This window comes from Momordica charantia (assembly GCF_013281855.1).
Source record: "Momordica charantia cultivar OHB3-1 chromosome 4 unlocalized genomic scaffold, Mcharantia_2.0 BLBB01000004.1, whole genome shotgun sequence".
Taxonomy (NCBI): domain Eukaryota; kingdom Viridiplantae; phylum Streptophyta; class Magnoliopsida; order Cucurbitales; family Cucurbitaceae; genus Momordica; species Momordica charantia.
In genome coordinates this window covers 25,580,455-25,598,498 of record NW_028275162.1, presented here as the reverse complement: position 1 = coordinate 25,598,498, position 18,044 = coordinate 25,580,455, and the positions used below count along the sequence as shown (strand labels likewise).

At 36.1% G+C, this 18,044-nt stretch overlaps 3 protein-coding genes across 7 annotated transcripts; 1 reads left to right on the top strand and 2 right to left on the bottom strand.

Annotated features, from left to right (window-relative positions):
• Positions 1-21: 21 nt before the first annotated feature.
• On the bottom strand, positions 22-7,672 carry LOC111006254 (phosphoglucosamine mutase family protein). Of its 2 annotated transcripts, XM_022278061.2 has the most exons (18): positions 7,521-7,672; positions 6,460-6,678; positions 6,138-6,198; positions 5,674-5,857; positions 5,347-5,399; positions 4,771-4,859; positions 3,230-3,460; positions 3,071-3,135; positions 2,523-2,583; positions 2,324-2,441; positions 2,135-2,216; positions 1,944-2,016; positions 1,802-1,863; positions 1,314-1,409; positions 1,014-1,168; positions 831-927; positions 550-627; positions 22-463 (listed from the first exon to the last, which is right to left on the bottom strand). In XM_022278061.2, exons 1-18 carry the CDS (start codon positions 7,525-7,527, stop codon positions 356-358), a joined length of 1,839 nt encoding a protein of 612 aa, XP_022133753.1. In that variant the 5' UTR covers positions 7,528-7,672; the 3' UTR covers positions 22-355. The 2 variants fall into 2 exon arrangements, with proteins under 2 accessions (XP_022133753.1, XP_022133754.1); XM_022278062.2 differs by lacking the exon at positions 6,460-6,678.
• A 973-nt stretch (positions 7,673-8,645) lies between these two features.
• LOC111006674 (ubiquitin-like protein 5) lies at positions 8,646-10,815 on the top strand. Of its 2 annotated transcripts, none has more exons than XM_022278730.2 (2): positions 8,646-8,970; positions 10,600-10,815. In XM_022278730.2, the coding sequence occupies exon 1, from the start codon at positions 8,727-8,729 to the stop codon at positions 8,946-8,948; it is 222 nt and encodes a 73-aa protein (XP_022134422.1). In that variant the 5' UTR covers positions 8,646-8,726; the 3' UTR covers positions 8,949-8,970; positions 10,600-10,815. The 2 variants fall into 2 exon arrangements, with proteins under 2 accessions (XP_022134422.1, XP_022134421.1); XM_022278729.2 differs by having other exon boundaries at positions 8,647-8,948.
• Positions 10,816-13,765: 2,950 nt separating this feature from the next.
• Positions 13,766-17,508, bottom strand: LOC111006394 (auxin response factor 18). 3 transcript variants are annotated; one of them, XM_088123059.1, is made up of 4 exons: positions 17,364-17,508; positions 15,407-16,694; positions 14,228-15,123; positions 13,766-14,101 (listed from the first exon to the last, which is right to left on the bottom strand). In XM_088123059.1, exons 2-4 carry the CDS (start codon positions 16,496-16,498, stop codon positions 14,029-14,031), a joined length of 2,061 nt encoding a protein of 686 aa, XP_087979185.1. In that variant the 5' UTR covers positions 16,499-16,694; positions 17,364-17,508; the 3' UTR covers positions 13,766-14,028. The 3 variants fall into 3 exon arrangements, with proteins under 3 accessions (XP_087979185.1, XP_087979186.1, XP_022134017.1); XM_088123060.1 differs by having other exon boundaries at positions 15,407-16,555; positions 16,969-17,504; XM_022278325.2 differs by having other exon boundaries at positions 16,969-17,503.
• Positions 17,509-18,044: the final 536 nt, after the last annotated feature.

Sequence of the window (18,044 nt, the reverse complement as noted above, 5' to 3'; positions counted from 1 at the left end):
AATATAGGTAGAAGAAACAGATTAAAATCTAAAAAAGGCTTACTTATATTGTAGCACACAGACAAACTGAGAATATGACAATGGAATGGCAGGAAAATGGAAGAATGGTTCTCACCAACAGGTATATCAATTCATAAAGTCAGAAATATCTGTGGTTCATGAGGGGAAAGGGAAACTCAAAAGTTTTGTGGAACCTATATTCTGATGCAAATCATGTTAACAAGGCCAAACTTTCAAGAGCTCTTAAGAACCTGAACTTGAATTATAGATGATGTGTACCGAGAAGCAGAAGCAATTTTCATGAAGGTTGACGTCTAATTTGAAAATACGGGGCTTGTATTGCTTGGGAACTTATTCAAACTTGAACGAATTTGTCCAGTGCAGATGTGTCCAAAGCAGGAAATTTCTTAGCAGCAGCTAGGACTGCAAGGCCGAGTTTTATGGCATCGTCATTGCTTGGCGCCTAGAACACGTGCAACATTCATAATTTGTTAGCTGCAAAGACATAATACCAGAATGGTAACAACATTCTCGACATGGAAAGTTTACCTCGATGTTAAGGGGAAGTACAGGATCATGCAGTGAGAGTCTCAAAAGAAACCATCCGCCAAATCCAGAAACTCGGATCTGTTTCAAGTGGCAAAGATGATTTATTGAACCTTGCTCAAACCATTTACATCTACAGGTATAAACTTTTTGCCTTACCTATCCTCTCCCCTGATGTCAAAACCAACTTACTATAGGGAAAATTGAGGACTGAAGCCGTGGAATTGTTATCAACAATGGAAAATTTTAAAATGATGACATCCAGCAAACAAATCCAAACTTACCCCTTCATAGTTAACAGGAGCTTTCAAAAACTTGGGATTAGAACCAACTGAATTCTCGACGTGTTTCAGCACTGCTTCTCCATAATCACGGAAGGGTCTGGAAGTGTTAGTTTATTAGTAATTTTGTGCAAAGACATCATCAAGAGAAAGAATGTTTCCTAAAACAAAATTATGTAGGCATACCCTCCTTGAAGGTCTGGATGGTTTTGATTTATTTTTAATCGCAATTCCACAGCAACACCAGGCTCTTGTAAACCTTGCACAAGATCAGTCAAAACTTGGCTTCCACCACCCAATCCTGAGGCTCTTGCTGATGCAAGTTTGTTCAAAATTTTTACCTGAGATTTATTCTTATATGGTTAAAGGAAACAATGAAGCTAAAGAGAGAAATTAAATTAGTACATGTAAGGCAATTATTATTGATTGGTAACATATAAAAAAATATAGGAAGAAAATTTGTGGGATGCGATGTCAATTACCCACCATGAGATATGCGCCATCATCAAGCCAATGGTTCTCCTTGAGAGCTCCATGACCACTGGTTTCAATAGCCAAATGTGACTCCTCGCCAACAGAGTTCTACAACATCAGTATTTAATTATTTCACTATAAAGGTTACTTTATGGGAGTACATTGCTTCTTTTATATATATGCATTCAAAAAAGGTGCAACATGGAACAGAAACTAGCATCTCTGGAAAAGAGAAACCAACTCTTAGCATGCAAGACAGGGATCGTGAGGGACAATGCTTTGGTTTAATTCCCTTGCTCCTTGTGCCAAATGGTCGGCTAACTGAGCGAGCTAAACCAATTGATGAAATCCTACTAGTACTATACAAATCAGAAGGTATAAGTCCTGAGTTGACTTGGTTCTTTATGATTAAAGCACTCATTCTTTCTTGGCTATTTCCTCGAGAACCTCATTTATTTCACAACCATGGTATTAGAATACAGTAGAACAATAAATCTTACCAAGCGGATAGCTTCATCAATGACATTTTTGTAGCCTCTTTTGAACCTGTGATGCTTTCCCCCTGAAGAGATGTCAAGTTAGAGAGAAATCTATAAGACTATAACCAAGTACAAATACAAATATTTCTGGGATCCTTCATACCAAGTTTCTTCTCTATAAACAAGGTTAGCCCATCAGAAGTCACACTATCTGTAACAATAGTTGTTCCAGGATGCTGGAGAGAAGAAAACAGGCCATAAATAAATTACTAAGTGAAATTAAAGGAAAACCATAGAGAACACTTTTTACAAATTAAAGACAGCAGCCCAAGAGCTCAAATACTAATACAACACCTCCTCAAGAACAATAGCAGACATTAAGGCAATTAGGCGATTCCGGTTAAACTCACGACCAGTAGAATCCACAGCAGCAGATCTGAATCAAAAGGATGTATCAAAACAATAAAGCATAGTCATAAAACAGTTCAATCATTACCTGTAAGCATCAGTATCAAAGACAATCCCTACAGCATTGATCTTTACCTGTCAACATCCGTATCAAAGATGATCCCTAAATCAGCTTTGTTGCGAAGGACAGCTTCAGTTATAGCTTTCATTGCTGTCTTGTCCTCAGGATTTGGGATATGGTTTGGAAATAAACCTGGCACAAAAACGATTTCTTTTTTAACTTTACCAGACTATTCTGAAAACTGAACCTAATCTTTGCCAAACCAAATATTACCATCTGGCTCCAAGAACTGACTACCAGACGTAATTGCACCAAGTGGTTCAAGCACCTTTGCCTGATAAGAGATTTGAATAAAGAACTCGTTAATATAGCATCTGTTCAATATATCTGCACATATTCATTGGGCCAGAGCAACTACCCTATGGTTGTAAGAACTTTAACAATGATTACAACAATAATTTGTCATGCTTGTTCTACATTGTTTAAAAGTATCAATTTTCTTATTTTCTATACGATGTGAAAACTCACCAACGATTTTTCATTTTTTTTATAGGCAACATAGAAAACCTTTCACTATAATCAACTAACAAATATAGAAGAACATTTGTTATTATACACATTCAATTCTTATATGGACTTAAAAATTAAAATTAACCAGGTTTGTGAAAATGTTACCACAAGCTCAAAGACGAAAGAATAAATTTTTTTGAAGGTCGTCTCAAACTACTGCCAGGAATAAATGACTAATTAAAAATTAGATGGTGTCTTCTTTTTTTTCTTTTTTTTTTTTTCAGGGGGTTGGGTGTGTTGAGAGTATTTACTGCGAAGAACCCTCCTGCTCCATTTCCAGCATCAACAACAATATGGAATCCTTCCAGGGGCTTTTCTGAGAATTAAGAAATTGACAGACATGAGCAAGTCGACCAAAACTTTAATCGTCGTATCCATTTCAGAACAATTAAAAGTTTAGATGATTGTACCTTTATTCCCTGCAGCTTTACGGACTGCCTTCACGAGATCAGATGCATAGACACTCATGTAATCAACCTGCTCTATGGTTGCAGAACCTCTTCCCTTATTTCCATCTGTACTATTCAGATTTCTATAGAAATCTGCAGCACGCTCCAGAATTTCTTTAATGTCAGCTTTGCCAAGCCCACCAGCATTTGTAAAAAATTTGAACCCATTCCTATTGAACGGCAAATGACTTGCTACAAAATAACAGTATTCGAGAATTCTGTAAGCACATATCACATTGATTAAAAAAATAATAACAGCATGAAAGTTTTGACCTATGGACTTCTTTTTGCAATTATTTTGTTTGGTCCCACTCATTAGTATGAAAGGTCAAAAGATTTCCCACCAAAATATATTCGAGGACATATGACAGAGATTATAGTAGTACTCAATGGTAGATAACCATTAGGCAGTAATATGGGTCGCAAAATTGGGGAAGAAATTCAAGAGTCATCCTTTCTCTCCTGCTTCTGCCAATTTGTATTCCCTATCCTACTCAAAGGCCAGAGGGGTTTATCATGAAACATGACTATTTTAGCATTCTGAATAGGATTTATCCTGTAACAAAAAATGGATCTGGTGAATCTGACATGGGGTTAAGTTGTTAAGACAAATTGCTCAAAACCCTCAAAATAAAAGAGTCTGAGAATAAATAGGTCATCACACTATCAGCGCAAAATAAGTTTTGAGATGGAGGTAGATTTTATTAGGATGGAAAAGGAGAGCCCGGAAGTTTGATTGGATTGAAGATAAAGAAAAGCCTAAATTTGGAGCGACCATTAGAAGATTAGGTAGGTTCAGTTCTGCATGAATCGAAGCCACAAAACCTGTCTAAAAACACTAGCTGTCTGGATATCTATCATCCATAAGTTTCCTTGAAATTCATTCTAAAATAAACCCAAAAATCAGAGACATTGGTTTAAATATAAAGAAAGATGGTTATCAGAAGCAGTTTAGATCGAGAAGGAAAACAAGAGGAGAAAAGATGACGAAGAGAGAAAAAACAGGAGAAAATTTTCTCACAATTTTCTTTAGTTTTGAGAACTTGAAAACTTGCTATATTACTTTCTCAATCTCAATCTTTTTCACCTTTCTAACTTCCTAGTATCCTCCTTCAGTTGTTCAGAGGATGGAATTATCCTCTGACAATCTGAGGGAAACATAGGATGACATGGTTGGTTAAGTCATTCATATACATATATATAAAATGTTGGGATGCCAGCTGTCTATTTGGAGAGACTTAATTTTTGGATATAAAGAACTTAGTAAGAGAAAATTAAAAAAATATTATGATAGTAGAATAATTATGAACAATACAATTCTTCTGTAGTGGTGCATGTCAAGCATGATCAAGACTTAGTTTATGCAACAACAAAAATTGCACGGTTAAATTATTTACAAAAATGCAAAGAGGTAGAGTAATAAAGAGTCGGAACTTCCAATCACATGCAACTTTGAATGCTTGATGTTTTATCTCAAGACATAATGAGAATGTGTAGTTTACCTGTTATCATAATGGATCCATCGGCAGGACAAAAAAGTGCTTCGTCTTCAGTAAGAGTGCTGTTAAACATAGCTGGTGTAGAAGCTAATCTATAATATAAGGAAAAATACCAAATATAAGTCACCCACATAGAGGATCATCAACGTCACAGTTACAAGGAGAAGAAGTATTAGTATTTGTACTCATCTAGTCAAGAGATAATGTCATTAGACTAAAAAATATAAAGACATTGGCTACCATAATACAAAATAGCAGAGGCATGATAATTACAATTTATAAGATTCACGTGGAATGCTTGCGTGTATATATGGTTCCATTTAATTTTTTCCCTCTTTTAAATTTTTTTCTCTCTCTCTCCTTTTTTTTTTTTTTTGGTTCTTCAGCACCGGTGGGTTGATTGGGCCCTTGTTGGCCCTTGTGGATTTTTGTTCTTTGGTTCCAATCAGAGAGAGAGAAATATAAATATACATATAATGGAACAAAAATATATCTCCAAAGTTAAGAGTCAACAATCTAAACATGATCCAAACAAGTAATAACAATAATATGAATTATCATCTTGAGAATACCACCCACCCGTATTGAATAACATTCAGGCCTGCACCAGCTATACCTTGAGAAATTGCATCCTGGGAGTTGATTGGGAAGTCAGAAATCAAAAAAACAACCACAAAGAGTCGATGGGGTTTGTCACTATCTGAACATCAAACTACGGTTGTACAAATTTAAGCAATAATCATAAAAAATGGAACATTAATAACAAGCTGATTTCCTACAGAAAAACAAGATCAAGTATTCGTAAGTTGGAACCAGGGAAGTTTTTGAATGTCCAAAGGTTAGTTGAATGAATTATAACTTCAACACATAATCATTAAATCCAACCATCAAGTGGAGGAGAAATACCTGTAACTTTTTAGCTGAAATTCGTGAATCATGTCCAATAGAAACTCTTAAACGTCGAGAACCATCAGCTTTCTTCTTTTCTAATAACCATGCAGCAAAGCCAGCTCCTATCGCTTCTGCAACTTGTTCAGTAAGATTCACAGGCTCCCCCTCAGCACCAGGAAGAGCAACACCTCGAATATCACTGCATGTTAAGCAACACACTGTAAGTTAGTAGCCAATAGACTCCAGCTACAGAATCTTGGGAAGAAGGATACTATATCAGATGATTTCTCCATATACGATGGAACATAGTAGGATATTCAGTGCTAAAAAGTCCTCCCAAGTCCTAACATTCGATGATGCACCAAAATTTCACATATTTGACTTAATGGCAAGATAATATCTCAGGTGTTGATAGAAAAGAAGAGCCACGAAAGTAGATGGTAGAACAGAAAGGGCGAAGGAAGGCAATTTTTATGTACCTTCCATTTTGAAGCTTCAGGAAATCAACATTATCAAGAGAAGAGATTGTAGATAGAGCGGCTGGAGCAAGATCATGAAAACAAGTATGGTTCAGATGGCAATGCTATAATAATTTTAAAAAATAAACAAAATGATATGAAGTAGCATTATACATAATCAAAGTCAAACAAATATTAATTGAATGATAAACAACCAAGCAGAAAACACAAGCAAACTTGATGCATGAGAGGGATCAAGAAAAAACAAATGTATCCTAAAGGATTTCTAGCATGGTGGTTTTACGCTTGATGTCAACCTGAATAGTGAGAGTCTAGAACAGACCATTGCAGTGAACAGGTCCTCGATTAATAAAATTTATCTGGTGTGTGGAAAAGGTGCGCAACTGCATGGATGAGATGCCAGTCCATGCAACCTTCCCTCCATCAAAGGGAAGCAATTTAAAAGGGGCAAAACAGTCCCTTCGGTATTGGTTGCTGAACTGCCTAGACTGGTGGTAGCACTGAGATACATTATTATTTTGGAAAACCTTCCCTGAAATTGCTGCATAAAAATTTGGAATTTATAGACTCAGTATTCATAAAATATTAATCCATAATGTTAACGTCACGTTATTCTCGAAGGGTCAGCTTCGGGCTATCAATGATTTTAGGCAACAAACACATAGGAAACTTTATCTTAATTAGTTTGGCACCTCTACGGTGTATATTGTGAATAATCAGCTACTGAAACAACTGAAAATTTTATAATAACTGGTTATATATAAATTAACTAGTTTCTAGCCAATACTATTGAAACATGATTTGGGAATGCAGTGAAACTCCGAGAGTCCTTTTCCTGAATTTATGGTAGCATTTTCTATATTAAATTCTTCATTTGGTTTTGGAAGAAACTCGACATCAACTGGTTTAAGAAATATGGAGCGATGCAGAATCTAAAGCAGCTATTTGAGCAAAACTATAGGCTGAAGCTTGATTGGTCATGACACTTGTAACCTGATAAATACATTTAAGAGCATCTCCCTCCAAGAATGATTGTTAAGAAAGCTAATATACCCAAAAATCCCGAAGATTCAATTTGAACTATAAAGCCCCTGCTCAGTCACTTCTTCCTGAAGCTCACTTCTATTCTATACTCCTTCCAAATTTCAAAAGCTTCAGCGTTTCAACGAAAACGTTACAGAACAACTAATATCTAGCTGATTCAATTACCATCGATTGCATACCAGCTGAACCCCATCAGACGGAAATAAACTTCACTACATAACGAAATGAGACGATTATACCAATTTCAGATTGAGCAACAAAAGAAGAATGTGAAAATAGGAAATTCAATTTCGAATGTGTACTAAACTATTAGAGGGATTGCATTGAAATGGATTCTACCTGCCATTGAAAGAGCAGAGACTTGATTATCCTCGAAGAAAGAAAATTGAGCGAGAGAAAACGAGCTACTCGGCAGTCGGAGATTGCTAGGATTCCGCCTTTCTTCTGCTGTTCTGTTCTTGCGTGGCGTTAAATTAATAAATATTTGTTGTTAAATTGTTTTGGTTGGCACTCAGGCAGAAATTTACCTGATTTTTGTTTTTTCAGAATATTGGAGTTAAAAAATATCTCAAATCTCAAATTTTCTTTTAAAAATTTCCATAAATAACATAAAATAAATATTAATTTTTAAGTATAATAGAAAATTTAAAATTCTCGTGGAAAATACGTCAAAAATTTTCTGTTTTATGCTATACTTTGAAATAAATGAAAAGTAGTATAAATAAAATACACATCAAATTTATGGAGTTAAATTTTCCTGATGATAGTCATGAGAAAAAGTTATCTTGCCATCAAATTTTCTATAAATCTATAATAAAGTTGTATTTATATCGGTAAGAATTTCGACTCAACCCCCATAAAATATAACAATAAAGAAATAAATATTTAATTACTATTTTAGTTGACCACTTGCTATATTTTTACCTTATATTTTTAAATATCCACAGATATCTTATACTTCTAAAAATGATAATTTTGATTTTTGATTTTTATATTTATATCATTTTTTGGATACCATATTTTACTCACTAAAATTATTGAAATAACCATAAGATTATATCAAAAAAAGTTTAGACCCAATTGATTAATTTTTAAAAGTATAATAATTAAAATAGATCTTTTGTTTTCTAGTATAATACATGGATGTACAAATCCAAACTCATGATTTATGAGTTGAAATCGAGGTTACATTAGCTAAATAGTTGTTTTGAAAATATAAAAATGGAAGTAAAAAATAGAGGAAACTACCAAAATAGTATTTTTACCATAAATAATAAAAAAGAGGAAAATTCGACCGAACAATCAAGGGCATTTGGAAGATTTCACATGCCACTAACGAAGGAGAGTCTGATACGACATCGTACCAATATTATACAATTATGCGACGACCCAGTCAACGCTATTGACCCAAATTTCCACTAAGGCGGTGGAAAATATATTATAAAACATCAGCGAGCGCAAAAAAGCATTCTTTGAATCTTGATTTTGGCATTTCGATTTGTTGAACTCTGAGACGACTAGGGTTTTGCATTTTTGGGGAACAAGATGATCGAGGTGGTGCTGAACGATCGGCTGGGGAAGAAGGTGAGAGTGAAGTGCAACGAAGACGACACCATCGGCGACTTGAAGAAGCTCGTGGCTGCCCAGACTGGGACTAGAGCCGAGAAGATTCGGATTCAGAAGTGGTACAATATCTACAAGGATCATATTACTCTCAAGGACTACGAAATCCACGACGGCATGGGCCTCGAACTCTACTACAATTAGGTCACTTTCTGACCACTCGTCGGTATTTTCTTTTCTTTTGCCATGAATTTTTGAGGCTCTGGTTAATTTACTTGGATTTATGATGGAATTCATATACACACGGAAGTCTGCTTTTCATGTCGTTTACGTGTGTTTAGAATTTTGTAAATATGGCCTATTTCTTGAACTTTGTGGCAGATGATCAGGATTTTTTAGATTCTAATGTACGGGTCTTGTTTTGTCATGAAATTCATAATTCGGTCCTTGGGTTTTGAACTGGATAAAGAGAGAACGAAGGGTCTTTGTTCACCAGACAATCGTGTATAATCTTGTTTGTTAGGTTTTTGGGAGATGTTTGTTGCGGTAATTTAACTCTAATGTATAATGATATCTGAATTACAGAAAACATTTGGCAGTTTTTGTTTTGAATCTTTTGATATGTGGCTTAAGCTAGAGATTTACTATTTCCCTCTTGTAATTTTTTCCTCGTACTTGCATTTCATGTTAAGGTGGTAGATGACTCTTAAATGCTAATGACAGAATGTAATGGAGAGTGATCACTTTGAGTGTGAAAGTACATATAATGAGAAATCATTTTCGAGAAGTATTAATTTTTAGTTGATTAGACATTGCTTTCGCTGTTGCAAATTAGGTGTAAAAGAAATTGGTGAAACTACAGTGTCAGATAAGGTTTTTTTTTTTTTTGTAGTGCTCTAATTTCTTTATCTATGTATCTATTAGGCCTGTATTTGTAACGTATTTCATGCATACAAGTCCTTTGAATGGTTTCCAAATTCAAGAAGGCTAAGTCGATAGACGACAAGCTTTGCTGACGTTCTTGTTCCTGCCAGAGGAATTATCATAACTCTTATCTCTTTGCAAAGAAAATACTTTGGAAAAATTGTTTATTGGTGTCATCCACCTAGGAAGCTGTCGCTGAATGTAAGTTGCAATTTATCCCGGTCTTTTCCCACTAGTTTTTTCTTAACAATCTTTTAGAAACGTAAGTTAAGAACTAACTATTGAGTCTCATATGGCCATGTTGGATCTACTATATTAGCATTCAACCTCCATGATCAATGAATCATCTTCCAAAAGCCCCAAACATTTGTTCACCATTAGAATTTGCTAATCGTTACGCTCTCACTCTCTAGATTTCAGATAGCTTCACCCTTTCAAATGGCCAAAATGGTGGGCCACTGGAATTGCCACAAATAGAGGAATGCTCGTAAAATTTTTATTCTTAAATCTCTTTCAAAAATAACCAAACACCCTGAACTAGTGGGACAACACCTCTGGTCCTCTGCAACCCTACCTATGAAGAAAAGTGCTTTGAAGAGGTGAAAGTTTTCTTTTAGACTATTTATTTAGGGGCCTAAATACAGATGAGAAGATTAAACCTCGACTTCTTAGTTGAACCTTACTCCAAGTAGCTGGATCTGTTCTCTTGTAGTTAAGGCGAGACAAGCTATACTTTCATCAATCACCAGTTTACCGGGGAGGTGCAGTGGAATGTTGCATTGAATTACTTATTACATAGGCATTATAATGATATCCTGTCGTATATAGCTAGCTTTCAGTACCACGCATGCTTGCTTTTCATTTGGTAGACACGACCGTTTTCATATTGTCCATGAATTGGAATGAGCTGATTTTGTCTGTTTTTGTGCAGTTAATGCATGTATGGAAAGGCATTTGGTGGCCTTTGCTATCACTCTCTCGTTAGCTCAATGTTGTCGTATGGTGGTGTGCCCATGTAATTTGTAAAATATGAAGCATATATTGATGACTGTTTCAGAATAAAATTCGGCAGTTGGGACTTCATGTAACACACAATCAAACTGGCTTATTCGGTAATATTGATATGTGGTAACTCTGATTATCTCTATGCTTTGAGGCCTCGTTTAATTTGTGTTTTCGTTGATTTTGATTTTTTTAAATAGCCAATTTAGGTAGAGGTTTGATTTGGAGAATTAGGGGTAAATGGTAATAGGTTATGGAATCTTTGAAACTATACAAATTATAGAGGCAGAGTAGGGCAAGGTATATATTCTCCTATCATCCTCACAGAACGAATAGAAAATTTTCCTCAGCCTCTATACTATTTTAGTTGAGTAACTCGAAATCCTGCTGAGGCTTGACATCCTTAATAATAATTCAATGTACTGGAAGCGCAAGGTAGTATAATTTGGAAAGAGCAAGTTAACTTGGGTTCGTGAAATTTAGACTTGATTTTGTGCAATTTGGATTCATTGTGACTAGAGAGGATATGTACTTTAACATTGTGAGGGGATGAGGATTCGAACTCAGCTTTAACTAGCTGAACGGTGTTGTGACTAGAGAGTTCATTGGACTTGTTGAGTGAGGATGAACTAAGATTTATGTGATCAATGGGACAAGATTTGTTCATTTTTTACTATAATTGGATCTAATATTTGTCATTTTGTACTATAATTTGTTTCATTTTTCTATCCCTACTTGAAAATTCTCATTTGTTGTTCCTCTCTCTACCTTCTCTTCACCATCACAGTCACCCTTCTTTCTCCATTCTCCAGCTGAACGACCTTAGAAATTAGTAGTTGAAAGAAGATAAAATTTGGTAGAGTCTTGAGTTGTCCATTCCTCTCCCAATTTTGCATGTAATTTGCCAGTTTCTTGTTCAGTGATCTTATTCGTCTACTTCCTAGGAAAATAGCTCAAAAGGTCACGTGAACTACCATTAACATTGAGAATTATTGATCTCCCTCTCTATTTGAAAATCATTTGAATGCAGGTCCTTTCATTGAGTCATCGCATTTCAATTCGAATTTGGTTATTTTAGTATTGTCGAAGATCCTCACTAAGCATTCATGACTAAATGGTTAAAGTGTCCAATTCATAATTGAGGATTACACATAAATGGATCTTATAAGACTCCTACAAAGGGGGAATACATATTTGTTCAAGTGTCTTTGGCACATGATTCTTCCTTAGAAGAAATGAGGACTTGGTTGCTGAAGGAGAGAAGAGGGGGTATTACCATTACTATTACAACCATGGGTGAGGAGAGGAAGTGAGGGAGAGAGAAGAAAGTCACAAACAAACTTCAATTTAAAATTATTTAGATTTGATCGTATGAAATTTTTCGTGTCATTATTTAACAGCACCTTTTTAATGACCAACAAAAAAAAAAAATCAAGTTTGAACTTAAAAAATATGATAATTGACACTTTATAAATGATATAAACTGCAATGATAATAACAATTAAGAACTTTTAAGAAATATTGAATTGCCGAATAGTATACCTGAATAATATCGTCTTATAAATATAATTTTAAGAATTACATATACAATATTGGATAGAAAAATGGTATCTCTTCTTCGAATCACAAGTTCGACACCTTTTTAAAAAGAGAACTTAGGTGTCAAATACTTATAGCCTCAATTAAGAGTTCTTTAAGTTATAGTAAAATTTACAAAATGTCATGTATTGTATATCATAAAAGTAATGTCAATAAATGACAATTAGACGCTTCAAGAAAAATAGCACGCCTCAGTGAAGAGTTCTTAAGTTCAATTTATGATTCAAAACGAAGTTTATTTTTTAATACATTAATTCTTTTAGCCATAATTGACATAAAATATATATACATATATAATAGGATCCCTGTGGGATTATTAAACAATATTACATGTTGTTCACGAATATGTTATATTAATTCCCCATCACACTCACATGGTTTGAAAAATGAAGGGTTCCAGATCAGAAGGGGCAAAAATTGTTTAAGGATATTGAGCTGTGTTTGGCAGTCGTCAAATTTGAAGGTAATAAATGTCTGTGTGTTGACTTAATTTGTAGCTAAAATATAAAATAACACCATCCCAGACAGGTCCGATTCTATGTTCATATCTCTCATTTCATTTGTTTGTTCACAACAAGCAAAATTAAAAAGAGAGAAAAAGAATGCAAAAGATTTTCAACTTCCCAGGTGGGCAAAAAACCAAAGCTGATCTCACAAGTTGACTTTCAAAACCATGGATTCTTGGATCTCGCTTTTCTTAAACTATTGCTCTTGTTTTCAAAAACCCAATGCCCTCCAACCCTCCACTCTCCGAGATTCTGGATGACTCAGATACTGATCTCACTAAAAGGATTTGAGAGTCAATAAAATTAGTATCCACTCGAATATTTATTTAAGTTCGAAATGAATGAAAGTAGTATCCATATTATTGGAGAGCGGGGAAAGGTTTCCACACCTTTGCCTTTGTTGGAAGACACCAGTTTGTCTCTCTGTTGTCTCGTGGTCTGTGAGATGGATAGTTGACTTTGGAGGAAGGTGGTGATGTGAAGATGGGCACCGACAAGGACAAGGTTGGTGGTGATGGATTCTAGGCAACAGACAGCAACAGCATGGCTTCTGCTATGTCTCTGTTTGTGTTTGTGTTTTGTGTTGTCTTTCTTTCTTTCTGTTGTTTGTTTCTCATCTCATTTCGTCACCCTCTAAGGGCCTAAGCCTAAGCCTACTCTACTACCCTATTTCTCTGGGATTCATCCAATTACCTTTTACACCCTGGCTTTTACTTTTGTACCCCTTTCACATTTCACAACTTTTTTCACTCAAAATCCCTTCTTCCTTAACCATGGTTAAAAAATTTCTACCAAGTTCCCAAGAAAAATATAATTGGCCATTGTATCTTTACACCTCTAAACTTGTCTAAAATGAGCTCGATCGCAACATTCTTAAATAATATAGATAGTTAGCATGTCACGTAAGCAATATGACCCGTAAGAGACGAAGAATAAATTTGTAGTTTGAACTTGCACATTCTAATTTTGAGCATTTTGAATAACAAAATGTGAGGAACTAAAAAGGAGAATCATTACTAGAGAACATGGAGTTTTCAACAATCAAAAAACAAGCCCAGTTCTTTTTTTTTTCTGGGAAAACAAAGGAGCTTCATATCAATCAAAGCTGCAACTGGTCAAAATTTGGGCATCCCCTATAGCAGGAGAAGAACCAAAAAAAAAAAAAAACAAAACAAAAACAAAAACCAAAACAAAAAAGAAACAACAGACGACTTATATTCCAACTGTACAATAAAGAAAAGGTTCCCTTCCCCCTACATTCTGATGTCGTCGCTACTTCGAGAATCTGCGTGTACGGTTAGCCTTCTTGCCGTCTTCAGAAACTCGCTGCAAAATCTCAAAAGAAAGTGGCATGCCATAAGAATTCAGAATCTAAACGATATCTTTCTTTTATACCATATGATGAGATTGGCAATGAAGAAACAGATTAAAGATCAGCTCAAGAATTATTACCTGAAAGGCTCATCTCCAGCATGCCTTGTCGCACCAAGTGCATCCTGATAAAGAACAGAACTCAGCATCTCTGAGCTTCCTACACCAAACATATTGGCCAGCTTTCTATACAATTCTTCGTACGATCCGAGGACCGATAGGTCGAGAGTACGACCGACGTTCTCCAACTCCATAAAAACCTTGCAATGACCAGTGTCCAAGCCAAGACCAGTTTTTTCCTGACCGTTGTACGAGGTAGATCCTCCATCTGACGAATTCTCCAGCGAACCATTCTGTTGTGATGATGAACCTGAACCGTCAGAAAGGTTTGATGCTTTCTCTAGATTGGCATCTGATGCATTCGTCGTATCTCCAGAGCAGCTCTTAGAAATCTGTTGATCAGGCAGAATGAGTTGGCCAAACAATAAGATGTGAGCTGGTTTTGTTTCTTTGATCTCTTTTGGGCTTTGAATGTGGTTTCCCATTGTTAGCCAGTGAGAAAGGTTATCGGGGTTTTTCGTGCCTCCAAAGATATCTTCGCCATGGATTCCAGGAAGAGGAGTGGCACCATCAAGGTGCTTAAAACCAATGGGAAACTGTCCCGACTGCGGTCTGCTGATTTGGAGGTTGGATGAAGAGAGTCCAAATTGAGTATGCCTGGCTCCCTGTATGCCTGCAGGAATATTGTTATTGGTAATACCTAGTAATGGGTTGGTTGATTCAAAGAAATTGGTCGAAAATGATGGCATTGGAAGGTGACCAAATACGGCAGTGTCTGCTGGAAGCGGAAAACGCGGCTTCTTTCTTGGTGGCGAGAAGGGGGAGACATGGATAGCTGGCATATTTACTACCACTTCAACCGACCACGGGTTAACACTCTTCACATTTTGCAGTAAATCTGGCTCGTCCCATGTCACCTGCAATCCAATCAAACATCGCAAAAATTAGAAGCAAGAACATCAAACTAACTATATTGCTTATTAACAAAAGAGAATGACCAATTGGTAGATCAGAAAGGTGTCTTATACAAAGATCATATTTCCACAAAGTCTTAGGAAGCTCACTCAACAGATGCAGCAGCTGAAGTAATTTTGATGCCTTTTCAAATTAACAGATACAAAATACTCCCAGAACACTAAATTGAAGCTTATAGGCTGTGTGAATATGAATAAATACAGATATAAATTGACATAAACAAACCTGCAGAGATCGCCATGGAGAATTAGGCCACCGAATAGGATCAGCTACCTGGACATAAGATATAGTTCCCATAAACCAGCTTATCCGAGATGAATCTTCGGTTTCGAAAGGCATCTTGAATCTCATACCAGAGCCCCAGTGATGATCCAAAGCAGATTTCACAGTAGAGGCTTTAACAACAAACTCTGGAGTACCAGCACATGGGTAGTACACAACCTCAAACGGCTTTGTGCTGGCAGCAAGCATTGCAGCTTGGATGACAGATTCGACTTTCACTCTTCCGCTCAGGTTCCCATTCGGATTTCTTCTTACCAGTCTACCTTCATTCTCCCTCATAAAATCAGAATACCCAACAAGTGGAGAGCCAGAATTTGTTGGGTTCCACCCAGGTGAGTAATCGATTCCACAACCAATTCCCTTCTTGGCTCGCCTTACTCCGACACAGAGATCACCAGTTTCAGCCCTCAGGAAAACGATTGAGTCACCAGCAACAAGTTTCTTCTGATTCACAAAGTTACTCCACCCCGTCGTCAAAAGATGGCGCCGTGGAGTCCCCCTGTATATATGCCTAAACTTCCAAATCTCACCATGAACATCCTTGGCAAGAATGGTCTGAACAGGAGGCTCTGCCGAGTAATCCAAAGGAGGAAAGATGGTCTCGGCACAATAGCGAGGCACAGAGAATCCCCCGCCGTTGTTTGCATCAGATTGTGTCAGTGTCTTGGCAAAGGAGGCAGGTTTCTCCTGGCTCCTAATCTCACGGTGCCCCAGAAGTTCATCATTATCTTCCACATCGAATTCGTCTTTCCTCACTGGAATCAACCTTATCTTAGCAAAAACCTCATCTGTTTCGGGATCTGCCATATGTCTTATGCCAGATACTCTGCAAAGAATGATCGAAGGAATTCTAGAATTCCCAAAATCAACATTCCCCTGGGCGTGCTCGGCATGACCCTGGGGGAAGTAGACTACCTTTGAGTTAATGGATGGCAATTGAACCATCCCACCAGCACAGGCATGCCATAGCTGAGAATCTAAGCACTTCTCAGGGTTCCTCATTGATTCTATCACCGAATCCAATCCTCTATTCATAATGAAACCAAAAAAGTCCTCCACAAGTCACAAAAATAAGTCCTCCTTGCTTATTGACTGTCAATAAAAATCCTCAGATAATGAATTTTACAATCCAGATGACCAGTAATCAATCACCCTCTAATAAACGATACACAAATTAGAAAAAACCGAAAATCGAGAAAGAACAAAAAGCTCCTGTGCCCTGGCCTGATAACTGGAGAATACAAAATAGAAAAGAAAAATCAGAAAAAAAAATTATAAAAAAAAAAGGAAGAAGAAGAAGAAGAAACACTCAAAAGCTGAATACTACCCAGATATGAAAAATCAACCACAAAAGGTAAACAGAGGCATTTTCTCATCCAAATGAGTCAAACAAGACATAAATATCTATCAGTTGATCTATCGTGATTCTTCAAGGAGCAAAACACATGATCAAGAAATAGGAAAATCAGGCAATAAAATATCCCTATATATCTCCCTTCCTTTACCTTTATCCTGAATCAAAAGTTGACCGTCCAAATTGACATCCAGAAGAGAATCGCAGAGAATTAAACTTCAGTGAACTCCCAAACGCGAATTCGTCGCCATTCACAGAGAACTGAGATTCCAAAGAAAACCCACTCCGATTCCCCCACAATTATCAAATCCCTCCAGAAGGGGATAGAAAACCCAACTCAAATTCTCACGGTTTCGTTACAAAAACCGACGGAAACCCAAATTTCAAATCTCAAAAACCCAATCACACAACAAAAATTCGTCCCAATTTCTTCCCCAACCAACGCAGAAATGGAAAAATTCCCAGAAAATCAGAGACGAAAAACGTGAAATGAAAGTAAAGAGAGAAAAAAAGAAGAAGAAGTAAGAGATATTTGTCACAACACACCCGCCTGAAAACTCTTCTTCCTTTTGCCGACCTCAGTTTATTTGCCAGTAACAAAGTGAGAGACACAGATTTATTTATATTCTCCTCTCCATTTTTTTTTCCCGATTTTTATTTTTCTCTCCTCTTTCTAAATTCTGTTCAGTTCGTTTTGCTTTATTTATTTAATCCAACACCCTCTCTCCAAAAATAATACTCCATTAAACGAGCTTCTTTTTTTCTTTCTCAATTTCACCTTTTTTTTAATTCATACAGAATAATTATTTCAAAATATCTTTGAATGACCCATTTTGAACTTTCTCGCCGTTATCCAGAAAATGAACGAATAGATAATATTAAAAATTTATATTTCATGGAATGAGGAATTTAAACTAATGTATGATAAAAGATGTGTAATTTATTACCAGAATTTTGTAATATTTACTACGTATCGTGTTCGGCCAATTGCACCCGTCTTAATCATTACTTATAAAGTTAATAAAAAGATTGTCAATTCAACATTGACAAATGTTTCACTAATTTAACAATATTCTTGTGTTTGGAAAATGATATTTATTTTAATAAACTTTATTTGCACACAGATAATTGTCATTATTCTTGTAAAAATGTGGGGTTTTTTTTTTAACAATTTTACATCAATTAGAAAAAATTTCCTTTTCTTTCTCGTTATTGTTAGGCCAATAT

Bases quoted from the DNA above. Each gene is read 5' to 3' on its own strand.
- LOC111006254 (XM_022278061.2), bottom strand. The intron at 6,199-6,459 runs GTCTGTTCTAGA...ATCTTGCTCCAG, and splicing joins AGGACCTGTTCACTGCAATG to CCGCTCTATCTACAATCTCT. The intron at 464-549 runs GTAAACTTTCCA...CACGTGTTCTAG, and splicing joins TACTTCCCCTTAACATCGAG to GCGCCAAGCAATGACGATGC.
- LOC111006394 (XM_088123059.1), bottom strand. From the start codon at position 16,498: ATGAATAGAGGATTGGATTCGGTGATAGAATCAATGAGGAACCCTGAG. The intron at 15,124-15,406 runs GTTTGTTTATGT...ATTGGATTGCAG, and splicing joins CTCCATGGCGATCTCTGCAG to GTGACATGGGACGAGCCAGA. The intron at 14,102-14,227 runs GTAATAATTCTT...GAGATTTTGCAG, and splicing joins GCTGGAGATGAGCCTTTCAG to CGAGTTTCTGAAGACGGCAA.
- LOC111006674 (XM_022278730.2), top strand. From the start codon at position 8,727: ATGATCGAGGTGGTGCTGAACGATCGGCTGGGGAAGAAGGTGAGAGTG.